General features: G+C 37.9%; 1 protein-coding gene across 5 annotated transcripts in view; it reads right to left on the bottom strand.

The window, feature by feature from the left end:
- The window catches only part of Lar (tyrosine-protein phosphatase Lar), a 261039-nt gene that overhangs the window by 94870 nt on the left and 144689 nt on the right, over positions 1 to 21480 (bottom strand). For all 5 annotated transcript variants that reach the window (XM_083091364.1, XM_083091368.1, XM_083091365.1 and 2 more), the window contains 2 exons: positions 19065 to 19196; positions 17878 to 18036 (listed from right to left, as the gene is read on the bottom strand). In XM_083091364.1, coding sequence (XP_082947490.1) covers positions 17878 to 18036; positions 19065 to 19196 — 291 coding nt within the window. The remainder of the gene's footprint in view (positions 1 to 17877; positions 18037 to 19064; positions 19197 to 21480) is intronic.

Genomic DNA, 21480 nt, shown 5'->3' with positions numbered 1-21480 from the left:
TCCCGGCATGCCTCGTTATAATAAATATAGCCAAGTATTCATAAGATTTAATAAAATAAGCAGAGAATTGCATATCTTTTGTCGAGCGCTTTTCAGAAAAATTCGTGAATTAGAATAGCAGAGGGAGCAGTGGAGAGAGAAGAAAAACATAAAAGGAGAAACAGTAGTCGAGTAAGCAAAGGCAGCTGGAATTTTAGCCAAGAAGGGAGACTCTTGGGAGTTTTTTTTTTTCATTATTCGAACCCGATTTCTTCATATTTCTCTATCTGCGGTAGCGATAGTCTCTCCTTGTCTTTTACGATTCCAACGACAGGCTCTTCGGTCGGCTCTTGCGAGCTTTTCTATGTCGGTGGCACATTTGCCTCGAACGAGTTGCATTTCGGCGCGGCAATACCTTTATATCGATTTTACGGCAGGTCTCGTTACATGCGCAACGGTCGCTAACGAATGCGTCCGAATGCGTTTTATTACTTCGGAAAACGGCTCGCGTAAAAAACCGCCTTTAAAAACGTATAAAGTTCCCCTTCGACGCGGCTCTCCGCTTTCGCGAAAATTTTGGGATATTTCTAAATCCGACTTAACGATCGAAATACCTAATATTAAATTCATATTTTGACAAATTCTTTTATAATTTATATTAGCCATATTTTAAAATAATTTAATATATATTATTATATATATTTATATTATTATATATTATATATATTTAATATATATTGGAGGACAATATGTAAAAGAGAAAAAGTGTGAGAAAAGAGAAAAGATTCTGCTTACTTTCTTGTTCCTACGCGGGATAAAAAATTATTTTTCTAAGTAATGTCGATAATCGGATATTCCAACGTTGACAAAAATGAGAGGAAAAGAAAGAATGGCTAAAACACGACAATGAGTTAAGTGCGACCAATTATTAATGTTTCAAAAGGTTGAGAATAATGAGATGAGCCCATGAAAGTTCTTTAAGAAAGCGCAAAGTCGCTCGACACGCGGATACGTACTTCATTCCGCGTAAACAACCGTGTAAATAAAACTGGTAGCAGTCGCGCAGGAAGCGGTACAAATTCACGAACGTATTCAACGGCTATTCGGACGTGGATTTTCGTCGGTGGCCGGGAACACCGTCGCCGAGCAACGAGCTATTTATTACCGTTCTCGACGCGAATGGTCCACCCCATCTCGATGCATATAAACATGAAGAACGCCGGTGGCGGTCGTGCATAAGCGCCCTAAGAATTTTACGGATTTTCCCCGGCATACCGGTCAACCGCTGCCATCTTTTCGTGAATTTTATATACGACGAATAAGACGGGCTTTAGCATGCGATTTCGACCAATATTTTTTTTCTCTCTTTTTTTTTATCTGGTACCTCGCTTTATTCTAATTCATAGTTTACGCGCAGCTTCATGGCGATCTCGCGACGAGTAGAGAGTTGGAACTTGTAAAATTTTCAAGATTTCCCGAATTTTGCTTCAGACTTTAAATTACTCGATAAATTAAAGACGTAAAAGCCGCCCGATATTTTCCGATCGATTTTGCATGATTCGGACGTTGAAGACACAGAGCCAGTGGTGGAAATGAGCGAGCGGAGGTTTCTGACGATAACTAATATGGCTGACCCAGCATCCCCCGGATGCGGGGGATAGCTTCGGTGCGGACGGTACACTTTGATGGGTTACCGAGACTCCTATCGGTCATATTAAGTAGCCGGGCATCGGACCCCCCGTCGGTCCTACCGGCGAGGAGAGATGGAGCCCATCCTTCAGCCAGCAACTTATTCGTGCGGCCACTCGGTGCCGGGGACCCACCCTTAAATCTTCGACTCCCGTCATGCAGCGCCGACCAGGCTGTATATATCGACGGGGATGGAAATTCGAGAAGGGCGCTCGTCCTCCATGTTTATGAGAGTACGTGGGATCTAGTTTAGACCGGCATGAAACTCATCGTACTGCCCGCGGCCGGAAAAAGATACTAGGAAAGCTAGCTAGATGTAGAATATTCTGGATTCATTGGAGTCAAAATGAAAGACGAGTGGAGTGCATTTGCTGCGTACCGCAAAAAGGGTCGCGTCTGAATGTATTCAATCTTAATTAAATCAGTGCTTATACATCTATTTGATTATACATCTATCTGAATTTGACCGTATACAACTATCCGCGTACAACAGCTAGGTAGATATTGATATGCGAGCTGATATTGAACATGAGCTGATTCATCGTAATTGATTGGGAAATATTATAGAAATATTCTGGAATTATATTCTCTTCATTGCAATATACTGCGTACATGCTAGAAACTATGTTTATATCATTTCGCGCTTATTGAATGTGTATTTAATATGAAATATAATCTGTACATTAAAGGAATGAAATTCTAAATTAGAGAATATTAAATTTGCGATATAAATATACACACTAGTCAAAAACTAACGATACAATATAATGTATGGGAACTAGAGTCATTAAAATGAAATGAATTTCTAAATGATAAATTGAAATCTTAATTAATGAAATCAAATGTGCATATCGTAAAAATTCAACAGGAACAATAGCAGAGCGACATAAAAAATTCAGTTGTGAAACGTTAGAATAAAGACTCATATGTCAGGTGAATTTTCATATATTCAACGGCAGCGAAAAACTATTCCGCGGAAAATATTATGCTCGGTACCGAAAGAAAAACTCGGAATGATTTTCTGTCTTCGTTCTCATACTCACCCAGCAAAGTCACCCGATTATCGAGTTTCGCGAAGTTGGACGTCGTTACAGCGTGAAATTAAAACTGGTGTTCCTCTTCTCGGGATATTTCGCGAGGACTGAACATCGGTAACGAGGCACTCGAGCCTTGCGCCGACAGCTCGAGCTAACTTAGTAAAATTCACAAATAAGGGCAGTCTGAATATCTTCGTTGCGAATATCAGACCAGATGCAGTGAAGAGGTTTTCCGCAATAGATTTTTCACTATTTTTCTTCTCAGTCATTGATCGCTTGCGCGCGACTATCGCCTCTCCTTCGTAAAAATTTTCATTCTTATTCTCTTCCTATTTCCGTTGTTCTCTTTCCCATCTCTTTTTCTTTCTCTCGTTTGACCACTATTCTAATAAAAATATGACAAGATATTATTTCACTAATAACTCTTATCACCGGACAATTCCTATCGACTTCACTGACATTTCCGGTGGCGCTTTTTATCTTTGATTTAAATAGAGAACATTTTTTGCGGTGCGATGTTTCGTTCGCGAAAGACTCTTTTCTTAGTGCGACGTGATGTGCCCGCTCGCTCTTCGTTTCTCAGTCGATGGTCCATGGCAATCCACGGCTACGTGCGCGCAATTAGGATTCTAGCTATCAATTCTAAGAAAGGGTCAGCGAATCGGTTTTCCCGCGCCGTTAAGATCTCGGAGAGAGAACCTAAGAGAAACTCCGGAATAAGATGGAAAGTCCGGTGCTTCGGTGAACACGCTTCCGAGTTTTCCGGCTCGGGTCCCCTTTTGCCTTAGTTTTCGTGACTAGAAAAGTGGTCAGACAGACAATTCCATACATTTCCATGAGTCTCAGGGGGTAGAAAAAAGGTTCGTCTGCTTTCGCCGGTCGTAAGAGAATAAGAACAATGTGATGAAGGTTTTCCATTTGTACAAACTTCCTGTTCGCCTAATGCGACGTATCTCGCGAACGAGACAAATATTAAAGGCTAAGTTGAATTTATTGTGAACGATTACGTGCGTGTTTTGAGAATTCGAAGATATAGACAGCTTCAATAAATTGAAGGATTGCGATTATATTACAAAAAATAATTCAGAAGATAATTCGTTTATATAATAGCGGCTTTTATAATATCACATTATTATAAAGGGAAAAACATAAAGTGATTAATGCATTGCTGAGATAGTTTATCCTGTCATTATATGCGAATACACGTGATTGTTAAAAGATTAACTCACAATTTCAACCTTAAAACAAAACAATTTTTTGCCGTATGTGACAAGCCGATGATTTGTACGCGAAATTTGTGAGCATTGCACGAGAGACATGTTTGCATAAAATTGCCATATTATTTTCACAAAATTATACCTCCAAGTTGTTTGTCGTTATTTCAGCAATACTGCAGATTGTTATTTTTTTCCACACATTTAACGCACTTTTAACGATTACATTTATAACCGACTGTTTTATGCGTAGTACTTATTGATTCGCGTATACAGTAGTATCTTTGGTACTTCATTTCTTTATAAAAACAGCAGTGTCTTAACGAGGCTATATAAACGCTTCCGTGTGGCAGTTTTTATCGCGATAAAAAAAAAGTCAAGCGCTGACCCTCGTAATTGTACGGCAGAAGAAACAATTTCGATCTTAGACTTAGTCGGAAGAAGGGTGAGACGCGGATGCGAGCGAAGCAAGAAAGAAAGAAATTGTCTGATAGGTACTTCCGTAGGGTCGATACGACGTGAAAGGGACGCGAAGGGAAGAAAAGCACGGGAAGTCGTTTCAAGGGCGGAGATTTCATCGCGCCGACGAAGAAAGTGTCTCCTCGTGACGAATCTTCCGACTTCTCTTGGAAGAAATTAGAATCCGCTTTTTTCGCGACTGGCGTGATTCAATCTACAAACTAAATCGAGTTGGTGCCCACGCCCACTGGATTAATGCCAGTTACTCGAATTTCGGTATATACCTTCTTTTTTGCCTCGTCTCCGGGCGATTCTTCATCACTCTGTCTCATCCTATCTTTCGTTTTTGTTCGAACTCTGGCATGCTTTTATTCGTGTCTTCGTTCTAATAGAGTCGTCTTGTTCGCAACGCAAATATTTTCCGTAGTTCGATGTTTGTCTCTTTAAAACGCTTAATACACGTATTTGAAAACGCTGTTGTACAAATTATTCGACTTAGAATATTCATGATTCAGAGAATACGCGCAATTTCTGTGCGAGGCACTTTATACAAAATCAAAATGTAACACGCGTATAGCTTATGATTGATTTACATTACGCGGCAAATAATGTCAGCAGCCGAGTAAATAACTCGTTCAAAATATTAATTATCGATTACATATACAACAATGTATTCAGCGCATTTTGTTTTGCGTCGAAACAATGAAATTTGCGCAATGAAATTTTGATACGACTTTTATAACCGATTCAATGCATTATTCGCAATTGTCCGTCTGTTTTGTCGATGACTTTTACTCCGTGTAAAATAACAGCGTACCAAGCTAATGCAGAATAATGATGATACTAACGACGATAATAATAATAATGCAATCGTAATAATAATAACCAAACGTAAATGATGGATCCAAAGAGTTGCGATCCAACTTTGTTCATCGGAATGTACTATTTTTAGTTGATCTGCATCAGGATGTTTATTCAACATGTGATTTTGTCAATTATTCCGCATAATTACAATCATCGCTCTATATTATTGTAAATTACGTCAGTGCGATTATTGTAACATCATATATAGTCACGTAACATTTCAAAGTAGATACGAATACATGCTATTTTGATTTTTAAAATTAGATATTTTTAATTTTTTGATACTGTTAATTAATTGCATTTATTGCGTATTTATTATGTTTTTATTCAAAATTTTATAAACTTTTTCTGATGTGAAAAAAAGAATTATGTAGAATAACTTTATATATACATATATATAGTAAATATTTAAAGTTTTTGCTATTTTCAGAAAGTTTCTCAAAAAAATTTAATGTCTCAAACTTTCTGTTGCGTTTTTGCTATTTTATCTTTTCTTAAAAAAAAAAAGAAAGAAAAACTGTTGATCATTCTTTCCGATGAAATCTCTCGGGTTACCGGACATCGTTTATACCGATACATATTGCGCGGTTCCGGTTTCCGGAAGCGACCTGCTGCCTAAATTTCCGTTTGGAGTCCGTTCTTCTTTCTTACCCATCCTTACGGGCTTAATTCCTGGGAAAACCAGATTTTCCGGTCGATTGGAAACGCCTTCTGCGTACATAGGATGTAAAGAGGCGAACTCTACTGCCCTTGTGCTTTCTCCGTACGCTTGAATCGCTCCGATTCACTCTGCGTTTCTCTATCTCAAGAGCTTTTGTCGCGTAAAATTCATATTTATTTCAGTTTCTCTCTCAAAGTTTAACGTGCATATACATACAGCTAATGTACAAGAGAAAATAGGAAAAATGAAGAAAGAGCGCAAAAGTGATTGTCTTTGTCGATATTTTGTATAAGACAAGCGAGTCCCGTTAGTCTTCTCTTCGGCAGAGATTAGAACAGCAAGAGAAGAGATACGTGCGCGCCTCTCGATGGAAGTAAAGGAGACAAATAGCCGTTCTACGAGACAAACTTCCTGTCACGGCGATCTTTCCTAGCTTCGCATGATACAGCAGCTCATCCACGAGAAACGAAACTTATCGAGTGCATTATTCGCAACATGGCTTACAATATATAATGCTTTCTAACGTTTGAAATATTTTTACAAAGATGTAAAAAAATTGCTCCTGCAAATTATTTGTGCTTTCTTTCATCTGCATTTGATTCGTTATGGAATTCAAACTTAATTTTATAGAAATAAGATTTATTTTGCTGTGATTAATTATCAAATGAAAATTTAATTGAATTTTATCTCTCATTTATAATAGTATTAAAGTTAATAATACTTCAAGAAAACTAACATCCATAATGTATTTTGTTCTATTGTTTTCTTAAATTCCGCGTTTTTCTTTCGAAATTCTTCGCTCTAGTATGTAAATCCGTTGCAGAAATTTATACTCAATATTTTCGCATTTCATGATTTGCATCGCAAATAATGATTATTTCCTCGATTACTTCGCGCCGAGTTGAGGCCTCCTTGCGCGCGTTTCATAGGTTGAAAATAGGTAGGGAAAGCGCCGCGAGAGAAAAAGTATTCTGCGAGGAAGTAAAGTCGGTCATTAAAATTGCCCCAGGGACGGCTTCGTGCTGGTTGCACGGACTCGCAGGCACTTTAATCTTCGACTCTCAGCGACTTAAGTTTGCGTTAAAGGACTTTTCGAGCAAAGAATAAATGGAACAACGATCGTTTAAATTTTTAAGACTGGCGATTTTTATGTGCGCATTATCTGCTTTCGCATAATTAAGTTACACTTACACAGTTATGTTAGTTATGTTTACATGGGAAAATAAATAAACTACTTGTTTATTTATGGAATTTATAGCATTCCGTTATAACGATTGTGAAAACAAATCTATTTTATCAACTCGAATGCAAACTCTTAAATATTGACCGGTAGATATGAAAAATTGAGTAAGCGAAAGCAACAATTGCGAGGAAAAAGCAAACATTGTCGGTCTGCGAAAAAGTAACAAATACATTAACTAAAGAGAGATAAATAAGATACTAGAAGTGCAACTTCAAACAACTTGTCTGCACTGAAGCGCAATCCACTCAATAATTCATTATAAAACGAGGAGATGCAATTACGAGGATCTCCAATTAAGACACTCCTTGAATCGCGCATTCTGCGGATCATAGATGTTGCCACGATATGAAAAACTCAATGAGCTTTGATAAGTAGGACAAATAAAAAAAAAAAAACGGATCCATAATTCATGCTGTATCCGATTTATTTCTGTAGTATCTCAATTAAATATTAGTATACTATATCGATTATCTTGATATTATTTTTGTAACTGGTTTATGGTGTTTACGAACAATCGATGCATTCTAAGGAAAAAATTTCTGCAGTTTCGCTTTCCATCTTCGCAAATATGTCCAGAGCAAAAAAGCAGATCTTATAAAGAAGTCGAAAAAATATTACAGTGTTATTAAAGTATTACAGTTTTATTAAAAATAGATTTTTAAATTATTTTTAATTAAACGCACAAAGAGATGGTAGATAAATAACAAAATCTTGTCTTGATTAATTTTAATTACACGGCATCTTAAAGAGAATTCAATTTAGTACATAATTAAGATATTCAAAAGACTTAGAAATCAAGAGATATGATTAAATCTATCTGTGCGCTTCATTTCTCATAAAATTGTTGATGTTCGAGATATTTCGTATATACAAAGAAACGATCACGCAGGACCACGAAAATTGGTACGATTGACGAACCGATCAAAATGGAGTATGAAATCATGAAACCACTTTGTGGTTGCGAATAATGGTTTTTCGTTTCCCAGCATTGAAGGAAGAGAGAAAGAGAGAGAGAGAGAGAGGAAGTGGAAAGAGTAGTTTGTACATTCAGCGAAGAAAATCGTGGGGTGCACGGACCGAATATCATCGATTTCAATAAAGGACGTGCATGTGGTGCGCGACGACGTCTCCTGAAAGACCGGACCGTTCGAAACCGGTTTCGGATTTCTTGGATTGCGATGGAAGGAGGATGAATAGAAGGAGAGATCGCGTTTTCCTATCATTCGTTCTTTCGTCTCACGTTCATTTCAGGATCTTCTTTTTCTCTCTGTCTTTCTTTCTCTCTATCTCTTTCTATTCTGACGCCATTTACCATCTTCGCGCCTACCCGAAAAGGACCCAACATCCATTATTAAATGCCGCATTACTCTTCGATAAAGCTTGGAAAGGTCCAATTTGCTTGGCCTCCGTATGCTCGATAGTCGGATTCCTTTTTCTTTTCACTTCTTTTCATTCTCTATTGTCGAGCACTTCGGAATCTTTTTCGATATTCTCCGCAATTATGTTTCCGCCCGCGTTTTTACAGAATACTCTTTTTTGATTTCGAATCAAAGAGAACGACCGGAAAATTGCGCTTTTTGCATTGCGAGATATCAACAAGATTATCTTCTCTTCCTTATAAAAGTATTTTAACAGAGCTGTTTTTTCATAAGTTATTTCTCTTCATAAAGACTTTACCTTACTAAACGCTTTTCGTAAAATTGTTTTATTCGGTTCAATGAATGTTATTATGAATAATTGACCTGGAAAAACATCAAAGTGCGATTTGCGTTATGCAATATACAAACGTATTTCGTGAATTCTCGGTGCGAAGCTACAGGTTGTTTCGCGCAACACGACAAAAGATGCCGAAGATCTAATTCTATGAGGCTTCGCTCGTCGATTTAACTCGTCGCGCGCGCTTTATCACCGCGACGGAGCATCATTCCTTCTCGGGATCGACGTTGTTGGAGAGGTTTCATTGGCGAGGCTTAAGAGTGCAATTCGAGACTGAGGGGAGGATATAGTGGGTGGGCGCGACGAGGAGTGAGAAAGGAGTAGCGAATGCCTCTGGGCAGGAAATTCTCCGGAAACCCGCGAGAAAGTTAGATTGCTGAAATAGTTGCTGGCGTTCTTATCTCTGTCGCGGTTGGTGGCTCAGCATTAGCGAAAAAAAAACCGAATAGAAGAGGATGCACGAAAGGGGTTAGCGCGAGACAGACGAAAGGAAGTAAGAGACAGAGGGAGTGAGAAAGAAAAAGAGAGAAAGAGATACGTACGTTCCGTCGCGGGTGAAAATTTGCAGCTAATTTATGTGCCAATTAATTGCTAATTAAGGTGCGGCTTTTTCGGGCGAATTAAATTCTCCGGGCGAACCACCACGACAGTTTAAATAGAGGTACAAGAGGGAATGAGTACAAAGCCACCCTCTTTCCAACCGAGAGAGATGATTGTTCCCTTCTTAACTTAAACTTCTCTCTTTTTCTTTATCATTCTCCTTCTCTCTCTCTTTCTTCCTCTCTCGATTTCTCCTTCATGTTTGAAACTTTTTTGAAAGATGTGTGTGTTCATCCTAACGACGTTTCGCTCTTCTTTTGTTCGAAACTTCTATCCTCCGCTTTTTCATTGCGGATCAGGCTTTAATCGGTGGGTTTCCGCTCGCGCAGATATATACTAAATATCAGAGATCTAGCTACACGATTAGACTTTTGGAGAAATTTCTAGTCAATTATTTTTCGGAGATTTGATAGCGTATCGCTACATTTTCTTATGATTCTTCAAAATACGTATTATCTTGCATCTCGTGTCATCTTGACATAATTAAATTATATATAAATTATACATTTTTAAAAATTCGCTTTAAATTATATAAAAGATGAAATATTACTAAGTCCTTGAATTTGTGAATGAATCTTTTTAATTTCCAATTCTTATTATTTTTCTTTGAAGACCACATGATCGAAACTCAAAAACTTACGAAGATCTTTAATTAATGTTTAATATCAAATAATTTCTTAATTAAAGCGAATTTTGTTCGTTCTTTTCGATCAGTTTTTCAGAAAAGTAGAAAATTTCGATTTTTATCTTTGAGCAAATGCGAGACTGTTTGCTACAATTTCAGGGAATTTCAAGACGTTTTCCGAAGAAGATAAGGTTGATTTTCTATCGGTAATAGCTTGCGAGCTTGCCTGGAGAAGCGCACGGCTTGTAATTTTACTCCAATGGAAGAGGCAGCCAACTGCAGACGCGCTTCTACCATGGGATGTTTATGCGTTTCCTCTAATTCCTCGCTCCCTGTGAATCGTTCTCTCCCTCTTGACTCTCGCGGAACAGACCGGGTTCGATTGTAAGGATCGCTGCGAGCTTACCCGGTCGTTGATTTCGCCAAGAGAAAAGCGCTAGAAAGGTAGGGAACGGATTAGGAGGGAAGAAAAGGAAGGAATGAGTTGGCTTGGGGCGCAAAAGCGAGAGACAAACAAGCGAAATGGAGTACAGCGAAAGAAAACAACCCCTCCGCGTATGAAACAAAAGAGTCCCGTGCTCGAAACAGAAATCTCGTCGCCCTTTTTCTCCAGAGCAGGAGTAAATATTGTCCACTGCCTGACTCTCGTACGAGTTTACATCAGCTGTTGTAATACCCAGGGATTGACAGTGCGCCGAGTCTTTTCAAGCTTTTCACGCTCCAACGCTGCTGGTATCGATACTTCCGCCTGAGCTCTCTTGCGCGATGCTCATCACGCTTAATCGAGTATTTAGTGATAGTTATAATATATCCGCCCTCTATAAAAAGCAAATTGCGATGTGACGAAATTCATAAGTCACGACGGGCATGTCGGTATAGCGGATTAATTCTCAAAGAATTGAAATTACATGCACAATTGATGTGTATGATTTATCGTATATTTATTCTCCTTTGTCCTTCATTTTTCAGGGTTTATATCGATACTATATTGTTTTGAAAAAATTTTTTCGTATATTTTATATGGTTTCAATGATGCACAATGCAAATTAAATATATTCAGATCCAATTTATATTATCGTACCGCGATGGAATTAATCAATAGTGATCGCTGATTGCAATAAACATATGATATTACGGTTTTGAAATATAATTTTCCAATATACAATATATCGACTGACTTTTGAGAATGCCAGAAAATATTATATACAATTAAATGGATTATCCGTTGCACTTTTGCTCATAAAATACTGTATGCAGCTATAATATTCCATTGTTTCTCTTCTTTTTAAAAATTTAATAGATTTTATTTTTTAAATAAAAAAAATATTTAAATCTGTCTCAGTATCAAAAATGCGTAATATTAAAGAATAAAATAAAATAAAAAATAAATACAATAAATTTTTTATTTTATAATTCTAAAAAGCCCATTAGATTATATTCAGATTATGTAGCTTAATAAAAAAAATTCTCTTAATTTTTATAAAAAGATAGTATATCCTTCAATTTCAACGATTCTGCATTAATTATTTAATGTTTTATTATAATTTTATAATGTACGTTACTATCATTTTATGTTTTTTTTATTATAAAATAAAACTGTATTAATAATTATATGATAACAATCATATGATAAACAATCAAAATATTAAAATGTTTATTTATTTCGTATTTACAACTTTCTACAATCATAATCTATAAATCGCTTAAAAAAAATTTTGGACAATATTCAGTTTGAATATTTAAGAATAACTACAAAAATAATATTGTTATCATTGTTATTTAATTAATTTCATTTAATTTCATTGTTATTTAATTGAGCTTCAATCAATTTAAGTATTAATAATTTCATAATGAAATTCTGTAAAACAGTAATTAAAAACATTCCGTAAGATCGTAAAATCTCCGCTTTCTTAATTACTTCGTATTACAAGTACCGGCACGCGCACATTTAAATCGACATTTGCACATAGCGAAAGCGAATACGAGCGAAGCCTGGTACCTATTTACGATGTCTATCGAAACGATTTTAACTATTTCGTACATTCCAATGTGTTCAATCGTTTCTCGAAAAACATTCGACCTGGCAAAAGTTTCAAAGGAATTATTTCGCTCAAAAAAAAGGTTCTTACGGAGAATTGAAAGACGAAAGAGAGATCCAGTTTTCCTCGCAATTTTTTTATGCATTTAAATGCATATCAGCAAAAAAATCATTGACGACGTAAAATCAAATAGCAGGGGAATCGCAAGCAAAGAAAAAGAGAGCGCAACATAGCTTGTTAATTAAATATCGGATTTAGTTAATATTCTGATCATTTGAATCCTTCATTTCGTAGCGAACTGTTGGAGTTCGGAATTAGAGATAGCAAAACAATGAGCGTAAACTTTACTTTACTTTGCCTGAATATTCTCTTATTTGAATCGAAATAAAAGTTAAAAATCACAAATTTCTGTTCCCAACTATTATAGTTAAAGAGTTGCGTAATGTATCTATAATAATAAGATTAATTCGACTTAATAAATAAATTAACGTCATAGAATATATCCCGAACTAAACACACATAAGGCACATATTTACTGTTTGTCAAAATTCATAACTAGTTTTTCTTTAATAAAAAGAGAGACTAACAGTCTTCATAATAATTTATAAAAAATAAGATTTTTTGAGAAGCTTTAGAAAGAAAGAGAGATGAGAACACAGATAATAAGTATGAGTTTGTTAAAATAGACTTTAGCAAAAGAATATTCAATCAGAATGAAAATTAAAAACTTGTGATAAACGATAATTTTATCCGAAATTCTCATTAAAAAAGCGAGTCAATTTTATATACAAACTTAGAAACAAAAACCCACACGTATTAAAGTAGCTATTTATCTCGTTTAAGCAATTTGCATAAACTTCTTAATCTGTAAGATTGCCAAAGTCTAGAGAAATATTTCACAAAAGAATAAGAAATTTAAATGAATATTACAACGTCTCATTAAAATAATGCCGCTGCTATCGCATCGCATCGATCCTCGCAGTGTAACGCTCTCTTAATTATCGTTTTGCGAGCTGCGGCAAAGCGGAAGAAATAAGGTAACGCAGTGCGCGTTTCGCCATAGAGCCATTGTTCATTCGTTATTCGCGTCTGTGCAGGATTTAACGCAATTTCCATTCTGAATACCGTCGACCGTTCATCGCGTTCTTACATCGGGTGCCGATTGTACAATAGCAATTAAAACAGAATCGTTTTTCGCTTCCGTTGATTCAGTGGCCGACGGCATTTTGAAAGTATTATTTTGCAGAAGAGATTGAGTTTCGGGAAGGCGAAAGGGAGGAAGAGATGAGGCGAGATCAATTCTCATCGAACTTTCGATGTTTCGATACGGAGAATGCAGAACGAAGTGGATAGTTCGCTCGACGCGGCTACGAGTACCAAAGACGCCACTTAGTCCTCGTGCAAATTTAATTCCAACTCCCTGCAGGGGACGCGAAATTGGGGCAGCGTCATCAGGAGGGTTAATATACTTTGTGCATTTAGCGATAGAGCGCGATGAATCGCCCCGGGAATGAAAACGTGACACGACACACAATTTTGCCTTTAACATTGCATGAGTTTCCGTGCAATGAAAACGCGGAAAAACGAGAGAATCTTCCATTTGCCGTCGAAACTTACGGAGCTTTCGGATGTGCATTGTTTTGTTCGTACAAGGGTAACATCGATCCAAGAACATGTCACCGGAAAACGACATTATCCCGTCGAGAGAAACGCAACCAATAATTCAACAATCTGTTTTTGTCGTACACGCGAAAGAACCGCAGCCGCGTTTAGGGGAATCCAGAAGCGAGGAATTGCCGTGTCACCATCACGACAAATTCTCACATAAATCGTGCAAATTTTTATCCCATTACTTGTTGGCGCGCAATTACCATTGTATTAAATTCAGATATTGTTTAATGTTCTTGTTGAAACAACGAATTTAGGTGCTGTTCTTTGACAAAGTCAATAATGAGATCTATATCGATAAAAACGAATATGATTTGGAGTAGCAATATAATTTCATATATATATATCTGGATTAAAATAAAATCTCTTACTCTTGAGTTGAAAGAAAATGCAAGCTATTTAAAAAAAAAGTATAAATTTATAAAATATATAAGTATATTAAAAATTAAGGGAAAGAAATAATTTATTATTTTTTGTTTACGTTATGCTTGTAATTCTATTTCTTGAAATCATTTTTTTATCAAGATACAAGATATTATTTTGCCACTGAAGACGTATTTTATATTTTTATGATTTCGATAAAATTGACAATTCGTGATACTGGTGCGATCCCGGATTACGATAGATAGCAGATACTCGGAATAAAACCGCAATGATAACAACAAGCCAGCACGATGTTCCCGGCCACGTATCTCGAAATGGTTTTCAGATTTTTGCCGTAAGAAAGAATGGTAGTGTTACAAGATGGAGGAAGAGAGAAACAAAATTCTCATGAAAATTCTACTACGGCAATGCGGGTGTTTCCCGTAATGTCTGTTGATCCTTACATTATGTCCGATGTTTCTCGCATCACATCGTATTTGCACACCCTCTCCTAATATGCTTTTACAAGCGTTCGATTTGCTCGATATAGATACGAGATGCGATGCAATTATCGAATATATGTTATTATTATATGAAATAATACCGAAAAATATTTTTGAGATAGAAAATATTTTTGATAAACTTGTAAATTTTATCTTAATAAAAATAACATGTTATACGATAATTAATCATTATTTTTGTTAGCGATAATTATCGTTTTCAATGTTGCATTATCAAATAATAAGCGTAGTAGAAGAATATGTATTTTTCAAGTATGACGAAATTAAACAAATAAACTAGTAGGTACTCGGTCAATATTATCTGACTAATCGTTTGCGCGTTTTTGTTTTCTGTATGTGCGAATCATATAACCGCGCGATCGTTACGTCATTATATCATTACATGCCTGGGCTAACAATTAATCGCATTATCCGAATGAGGCTTTACCGCGAGCTTGCAGGTATTTATCGTATCAATGGATTGGATAACGAAGTTTGTGTGGTATATGTACAGTAGGGGGTCGATATGGCTGACATGAGCTTATGTATGACGATAAATAGAGTAGCACATGGAAAATATCAAGGATATTGTTTCTTTTAAACAATTTTTGTAATTAAAAAAACTTGGCTTAAAATATCGGATAATTTCTTTTTAAAAGTTTTTTACACGAGACGTAAAAATAGTTTTCACGAAAAGAAAGAAAATCGTGCTTCAGCAATTTTGCGACACAAGCGAGGACACATTAGAAAAATGTACAGACATAAAAGCGTATGTTACCGAGAGTCAGCGATTAGTCGGGCGAACTTTCAACAACGAGAAAACACGTGCTTAGCTCTCGCGATTTAGCGTGCAATTAACGAATATGCTCGTTGATCATCCCTTTTCATTGCGTACAACTTTAATTTGCCTTTAATTCACGAATACATAGACGGAACTAACTATGCGTTTTGTCAAAAGTTTTTTCGCTCTTTAAAAAAAAATCTCTCTCGTCCAGCAGGCTGGAATAAGTTCTCGTTGAATTATTCTTAGCGTAAGCAGAAACGCGGAGCGAATGATGCCGCGCAATCGACGTGGAATGCATTTTGCTTTGTGAGAGATGCCTCGCTGAAATTATTTTCATTCATCAGAAAGCTTGCTCTAGGCCAGCTCGCATTAATGATCCGCAAATAAAATAGGGACGCGAATAAAACGACATGGCGAAAACTGATGATCAATTTGACGAGTACTGATTTCACGGTGGCCCGCGCACGCGCGCGTATATTATTGCGCCCATGGGAACACGCTCATCTGGCCGGAATCAACTTTATAACAAATAAATTGAAATCATGGCGGAGGTTTCAGAGAATCAAGTGAATATCCGTGATTTACGAGGAACCGTCCGACTGGGTCGCCGGATGCGAGCAACGTTGACAGGAAATGCTCGACAATCGAGGTTGAAAAAAAAAAGGTCGATACGCATATTGGATATCCGTGCTTGACACTATCGATGAACGAAAACAAGATGGAATAAAGAAAACAACGAGAAGGGCAAAAGCAGTCGAACGCTTCTTTTTGCTCTTCTATTGCGGGAAATACGAGCAAAGATATTCGCGGAGCGAAATTAGAATCGCATTATGAAACTGGTCATAAGCCAGTTAAAACGTTTCGCAAAAGTTTAAGAGATTCTTCTCCGAGAAAAGGGTAAACGGTTTAGCCGCGCTTTTTTCTCTTTTTATTACATCTACCACCTGGTCGCCAAAGTGGACACTATTAAAGCTGCCCGTTGTTCCGTATAAATACTGCATAATTAAGAAAGCAAAAAGAAAAAGTTTCTATTTAATTTCAAAAAATTCCACCCCGCTACCTATTGGTATAGCCAAGCGGAATCGAACGAAGTTTGGAAAATGTTATAATATGCATTTTGCTTTTCTATAATGTACTAACGCAATCGAAAAATTTCAAGATTAGTTTATGAGGCAGAGCGATTAAAGAATGATTTATTCGAGCGTCACAGTCCCGCGAGTCGATTGTCGACTATAAATCACAAATTAATAATATATATCTATCCACGTCAGCAGATTTAACGTACATTTAAGCGAGGTTTAAATCACTAAACAGTTCCGAAGCCGTTATCCACGCGGCGCAGTTAAACTACACGTTGCAGGGTAGAAAGCTTAAAGCTTCAAACATTACCAAACGGTGGCAGCTGTCCCGGAGGCTTCCTTTAAATATTAAACAACGTAGCGCGACGTCCCCGATAGCGCTAATAGTTATTGCGCGATATCGCCCAGGAAAACTGTTCCCAAGGCAAGTGACTTTGTTATAGAACACAAAACCGTGCGCTCTCTCTCTCTCTCTCTCTCTCTCTCTCTCTCTCTCTCTCTCTCTCTCTCTCTCGGCACCGCTACTATCCTCCTCGCTCTACTAGAAGGATAAAACTAGAACTTTTCACCGTACCGTATAACGTAGTCCTTTTGAGCACGAGCTTGCCGACGAAAATTATGCTGAGGCATGTAGTTTCGAAATAAGGGCGCTCTCTTCCTTCTTTCATATGGTGCCATCGTAAAAGCAAAATTTTACACGACAAGGTTGAGTGATACATCTCTCCGCGGCTTCCGTGACATGAAAATTGTTACGTTTTATCCATTTCTGGGAAATCCTCTCTGCATGCTTTCATGCTTGTAAAGGATTCTATTATCTATGTGCTTGCTTTGCTCCCAGGCTTTAATCGCAATTAATAACAGCGTCTTATATTATAATATATTCTTCGATGTAATATATACTTTGCAAACTTTCGCGCGACTCGTCGCATATTGCAGAACTTCTTATAACTTTCAGATAGTCCAATATACATTCGCAGATTTTTAAGGAAATAAGACAGATTTATGCGTTTACGAAGAATGGTACAGATTGAATACATGATTGATTTTATAAGTAAAATACTGTGAAAAAAAGAAAATGTTTGAATCTCGTAATACTTCAATATTTGCTGTTTAATCGAAAAGCGCAAGAAAAATGGTAATAATCAGATAAATGAGATTTCCAGAACTGTAAATTAACGATCCATTTTTTTATTCTTGTTCGAATATGGTACCATAATTAAAAAGCAAAGCTTAATTATATATAAGGCAATTTTCGTTTCGAAAATACAATTTTTCTTCGTTGAAAAATGGAATATTCGCTTATGAACTGGGATGCAGATAAATTGGGATGCTAATATATAACGGCAATATCACTTACCTTCGTAACCGGTGAGTGTCGCCTCGGCCGAAACAGCGTCACCGACCCCGTTCTCAGCTAGACACTCGTAGACGGTATTATCGCGCCCTGGCTTGACAGGTTCGATCCGCAGTAAAGCGCCATTTTCATATTGGTGCACCACGTAGCGAGACTGGGATTCTGTCGACATAAGACGGAAGATTGAGGCGGACGTATGCGCCTGGTGAAAAGGAATACTCCCACGTCACAAAAGGCGAGAAAATACCGGGCGGACGCGATCGGAACGCGAGAAAATGATCGGCAGTAGCAACGGGCGGACGATTCACACGCGGCCGCGGTATATAAGATCGAAAATTGTGCCGTTGTGGAATCTAATAAAAGGGGGTATGTGTGTCTCTCGTATCCAATTCCGCGGCCCGAGAAATATTGAATGGGAATTGGATCGCGCGTCTGTATAAATTTCGTGAGCGGGTGACCCGCCCCTGTTATCGTCTCTCCCGCTTCTCCTCCCTTCTCTGCTCGTCGCGCGAATTGTCCAGAATGTTACAAGCGGTCACTGGCCATTATCTCGTCGAATGTTCCTCGTCGGATTAGCGAGTCGTCCACGAATGAGAACAACGATCTGTGATCGTCGCCCTCGAGTACGTATATTCCGCGAATTAGTTCGAGCGTTATGCCTGAAACCATTTTTGAGAAATTATTATCTCGGTAACTAGGGCTAGAAAGTATTCCAACGTCGAGCTGTCGCCAGCTATTTCGTGGACGAGATCCATTAAGAAAATTTGATGTCAAGTGACATGTGCATTCAACGAGGTTGGCTTCTGGGTTAGCGGCTAGCGGAAAAATCTCGGTTGAACGAAAAGAAGCGTAATGAGACCGAGAGCAAGCGAGATACGCGATAAACGAAAAATGCACTTTGCAGCGGAATGAACGAACGAGACGGGATGAACGAGAGAGCGGAAGAATCTGAGTTAGAGAAGTTTTTAATTTTGATAGAATTTTTATCTCGTCCATTTTTTTTCACCGCGACGTCCACATGTTCTGATCTCGAAGACCTCGAAGACGAAGGTTGCAATACGAGCGCCAAAAAACGCATCCTTGGGCACTTTCAATAGATGGGCGGCGACGACGCGATTCGCAGAGGATTCGCAGACGCAAACCAAGAGATGAGAAAAGACAGGGAGAAACTTGCGAAAATACAGACTTACGTGAAATTCTCTTGTTGTTCTTTCGCCAGTGTATCTGAGGCGGCGGTGCCCCTTCCGCAGTGCAGTAGAAACTTGCTATTCCGCCTGCCTTCACCTGCTGCGACTGCGGCTTCACCAGGATCGTTGGCGGACCTGCGAACAAAAGATCACACAAGATTCTCTGATTAGACTCGGCTCACAATAGAATTATCCTTTATCCCTACATCGTACGACGATCACGCGACAAGACTACTTTTTGAGACGTATTTTGAGGCTTCGTCGCTCCTTTCGCCTATGTATATGATATATATGTATATATCATAAAATGAAATATTTTTCATAAATAGTAATTATCTTCCAATATCTCACAATAAAATGTTTTAGATATATTATATATGTTATTACAGCTTATTTGGAACAAAATATTTTTAAATAGCACTCTCTTTTTCTCTCTTTTTTTTCTTTTGCAATTATTTTTATACTAAATCTTTATACAAATTTTTATTTTGCGTGTACAATAAAAGTTATTAAATTTATGTGTAATAAAGATATTTATACAGAGAATAGTGTTAACAGCAGGGTAAAACATATATAAACGTAATATCTATATGAAAAATTAACAAACGGGACAAAATTAGATTTAACTAAAAATGATATTATTTATTTACACCAAAAATTATGTAATATTTTAATAAAGAATCACAAAGCAGCAGAAAATCATATAAACCTTTCGTTCATAAAAATTATGCGTTTTAACGTTTCTCGTATTAAAATTTAAATAAAAAGTTCACAGTTACGCTCGCTTGCTCGACCGGAATGGAAAACGTTAATTTGCAAAGGAAAATTGCAGTCCTCGGTTACGCAGATATTTTCTTTCTAGGTTGGTTCTGCTAAGGTAATTAGTCTATTTCTCGCAATTCGGGTCATTAGTCTACTTTCCGTCGTTTAAAATGGTTTTCATAGATTTTAGGTAAAATGTAAAAGAATGACGTATTACGCGCGTCGAGTTTTACGGATTGTCCAGAAAAAAATCTTGATATGCAAAAATGATCCGAGCTTGACCATCGCATCGAGATGAGCGAAATATCCCGGATTTTAGAGCGAAGAATTCGCGCATTTCTCGTAAAACAATTGAAACGGGAGTAAAACGTGGCTGATAATTGTATCGGGTTCCTGAGCGGGCGCTCGCAGCCTTCTACGAATTAACGTTAAAAATCCGATCTGATTGCACTCGCGAAATTTATACTCGTCGGGCAAAAGCGACGTATCTCTCTCGTCATCGATCGCACGACGCGGCGGCGGCGGCGGCAGTGGCTGCACGAATGCACTGAGCTAGAAGTCGGTGACCGAAATTAGTGGATTTAGTGCAGCGGGAAGTCCAAACTGCCTCCGCTGCTACGCTTTTAACCCCGGGAATAAAGAGACGGCCGGTGCAAGATGGATGGATGTGACGCGCTCCTTTGTCAGACCTGCACCGCGCCACCCCCGCGCTTCGCTCCGCTCCGATGTCGTGCGCGTCCTCAGGAGAGAAAGAGCGAGAAAGAGAGAAACGTACGTAAAAGAGAATCCCTGGGAAAGGGACGGTGCCTGGAGTTGCGCTATCTGCAGCGGGACTATCGTCGTCGTACTAAATTGGTCTCGGAACTTCGCGATCGTGCCGACCCTCCGATGGGAGAAATCGATGCGTCATTTATGAGAATTCTTTTCGCGAGTTGAGAGTTTGAATAAAAATAAACGAAGCATACATTTCGCGAGAAAATGGGCAAGCGATTGACATCGATAGCGAGAGCTGTCAGTCTTGTCTCTTTTATAATTGAATATTGCCAAACGTTGATTTTCGATTGTCTCGATGTATCGAAACGATTTTATCCCATACGAGACTAATGGATAATAATAAAATGTGATTTTCCAGCTGAGGGATGTTAAAAGAATGTTTATCTCTGCGCTGCCGGGGTTAATGCTAGCGTTTATACGATCGTTTCACGACCGAAAAATGTCTGTCCGACGAACGTTTACGGGTGTCCCGGTACGCGATAAACTCGACTTCTACTACTTGCTACGGCGCGGCATCTCCCTCTTTCTAGATCATTAGACATACTTTTACGATGCCGGAGCGCATCGCACGCAATAAAAAACTTTTTAATCCGAAGCGCTACCATTCCGAGAGAGTTTGCGGAATTTCGCGGCTCGCGTGACATTTTATTGTAGTGTTTTTAAAACGGTGACTATCCTATCATAAAATGGCATATCACCAAGTGATACTCTTTATCGATCATTAAAAAGGAATGTATTGGAAAATAATAGCGGTTTATTGCGGTAAACGTTGATGCGATATTCCGCAACATATAGTATATGCCATATCCTGGGAGTATTTTTAAAATGTCTTTGATTCGTGTGGAGCTTTTACTTTCAAAGAGAATAATGAACTAACTATATT

The sequence above is a fragment of the Camponotus vicinus genome, unplaced genomic scaffold (genome assembly GCF_025532165.1).
Source record: "Camponotus vicinus isolate PSW18456_S1 unplaced genomic scaffold, iyCamVici1.0 SCAF_2, whole genome shotgun sequence".
NCBI classification, from domain to species: Eukaryota; Metazoa; Arthropoda; class Insecta; order Hymenoptera; family Formicidae; genus Camponotus; species Camponotus vicinus.
This window is presented reverse-complemented; position numbering and strand designations above follow the sequence as displayed.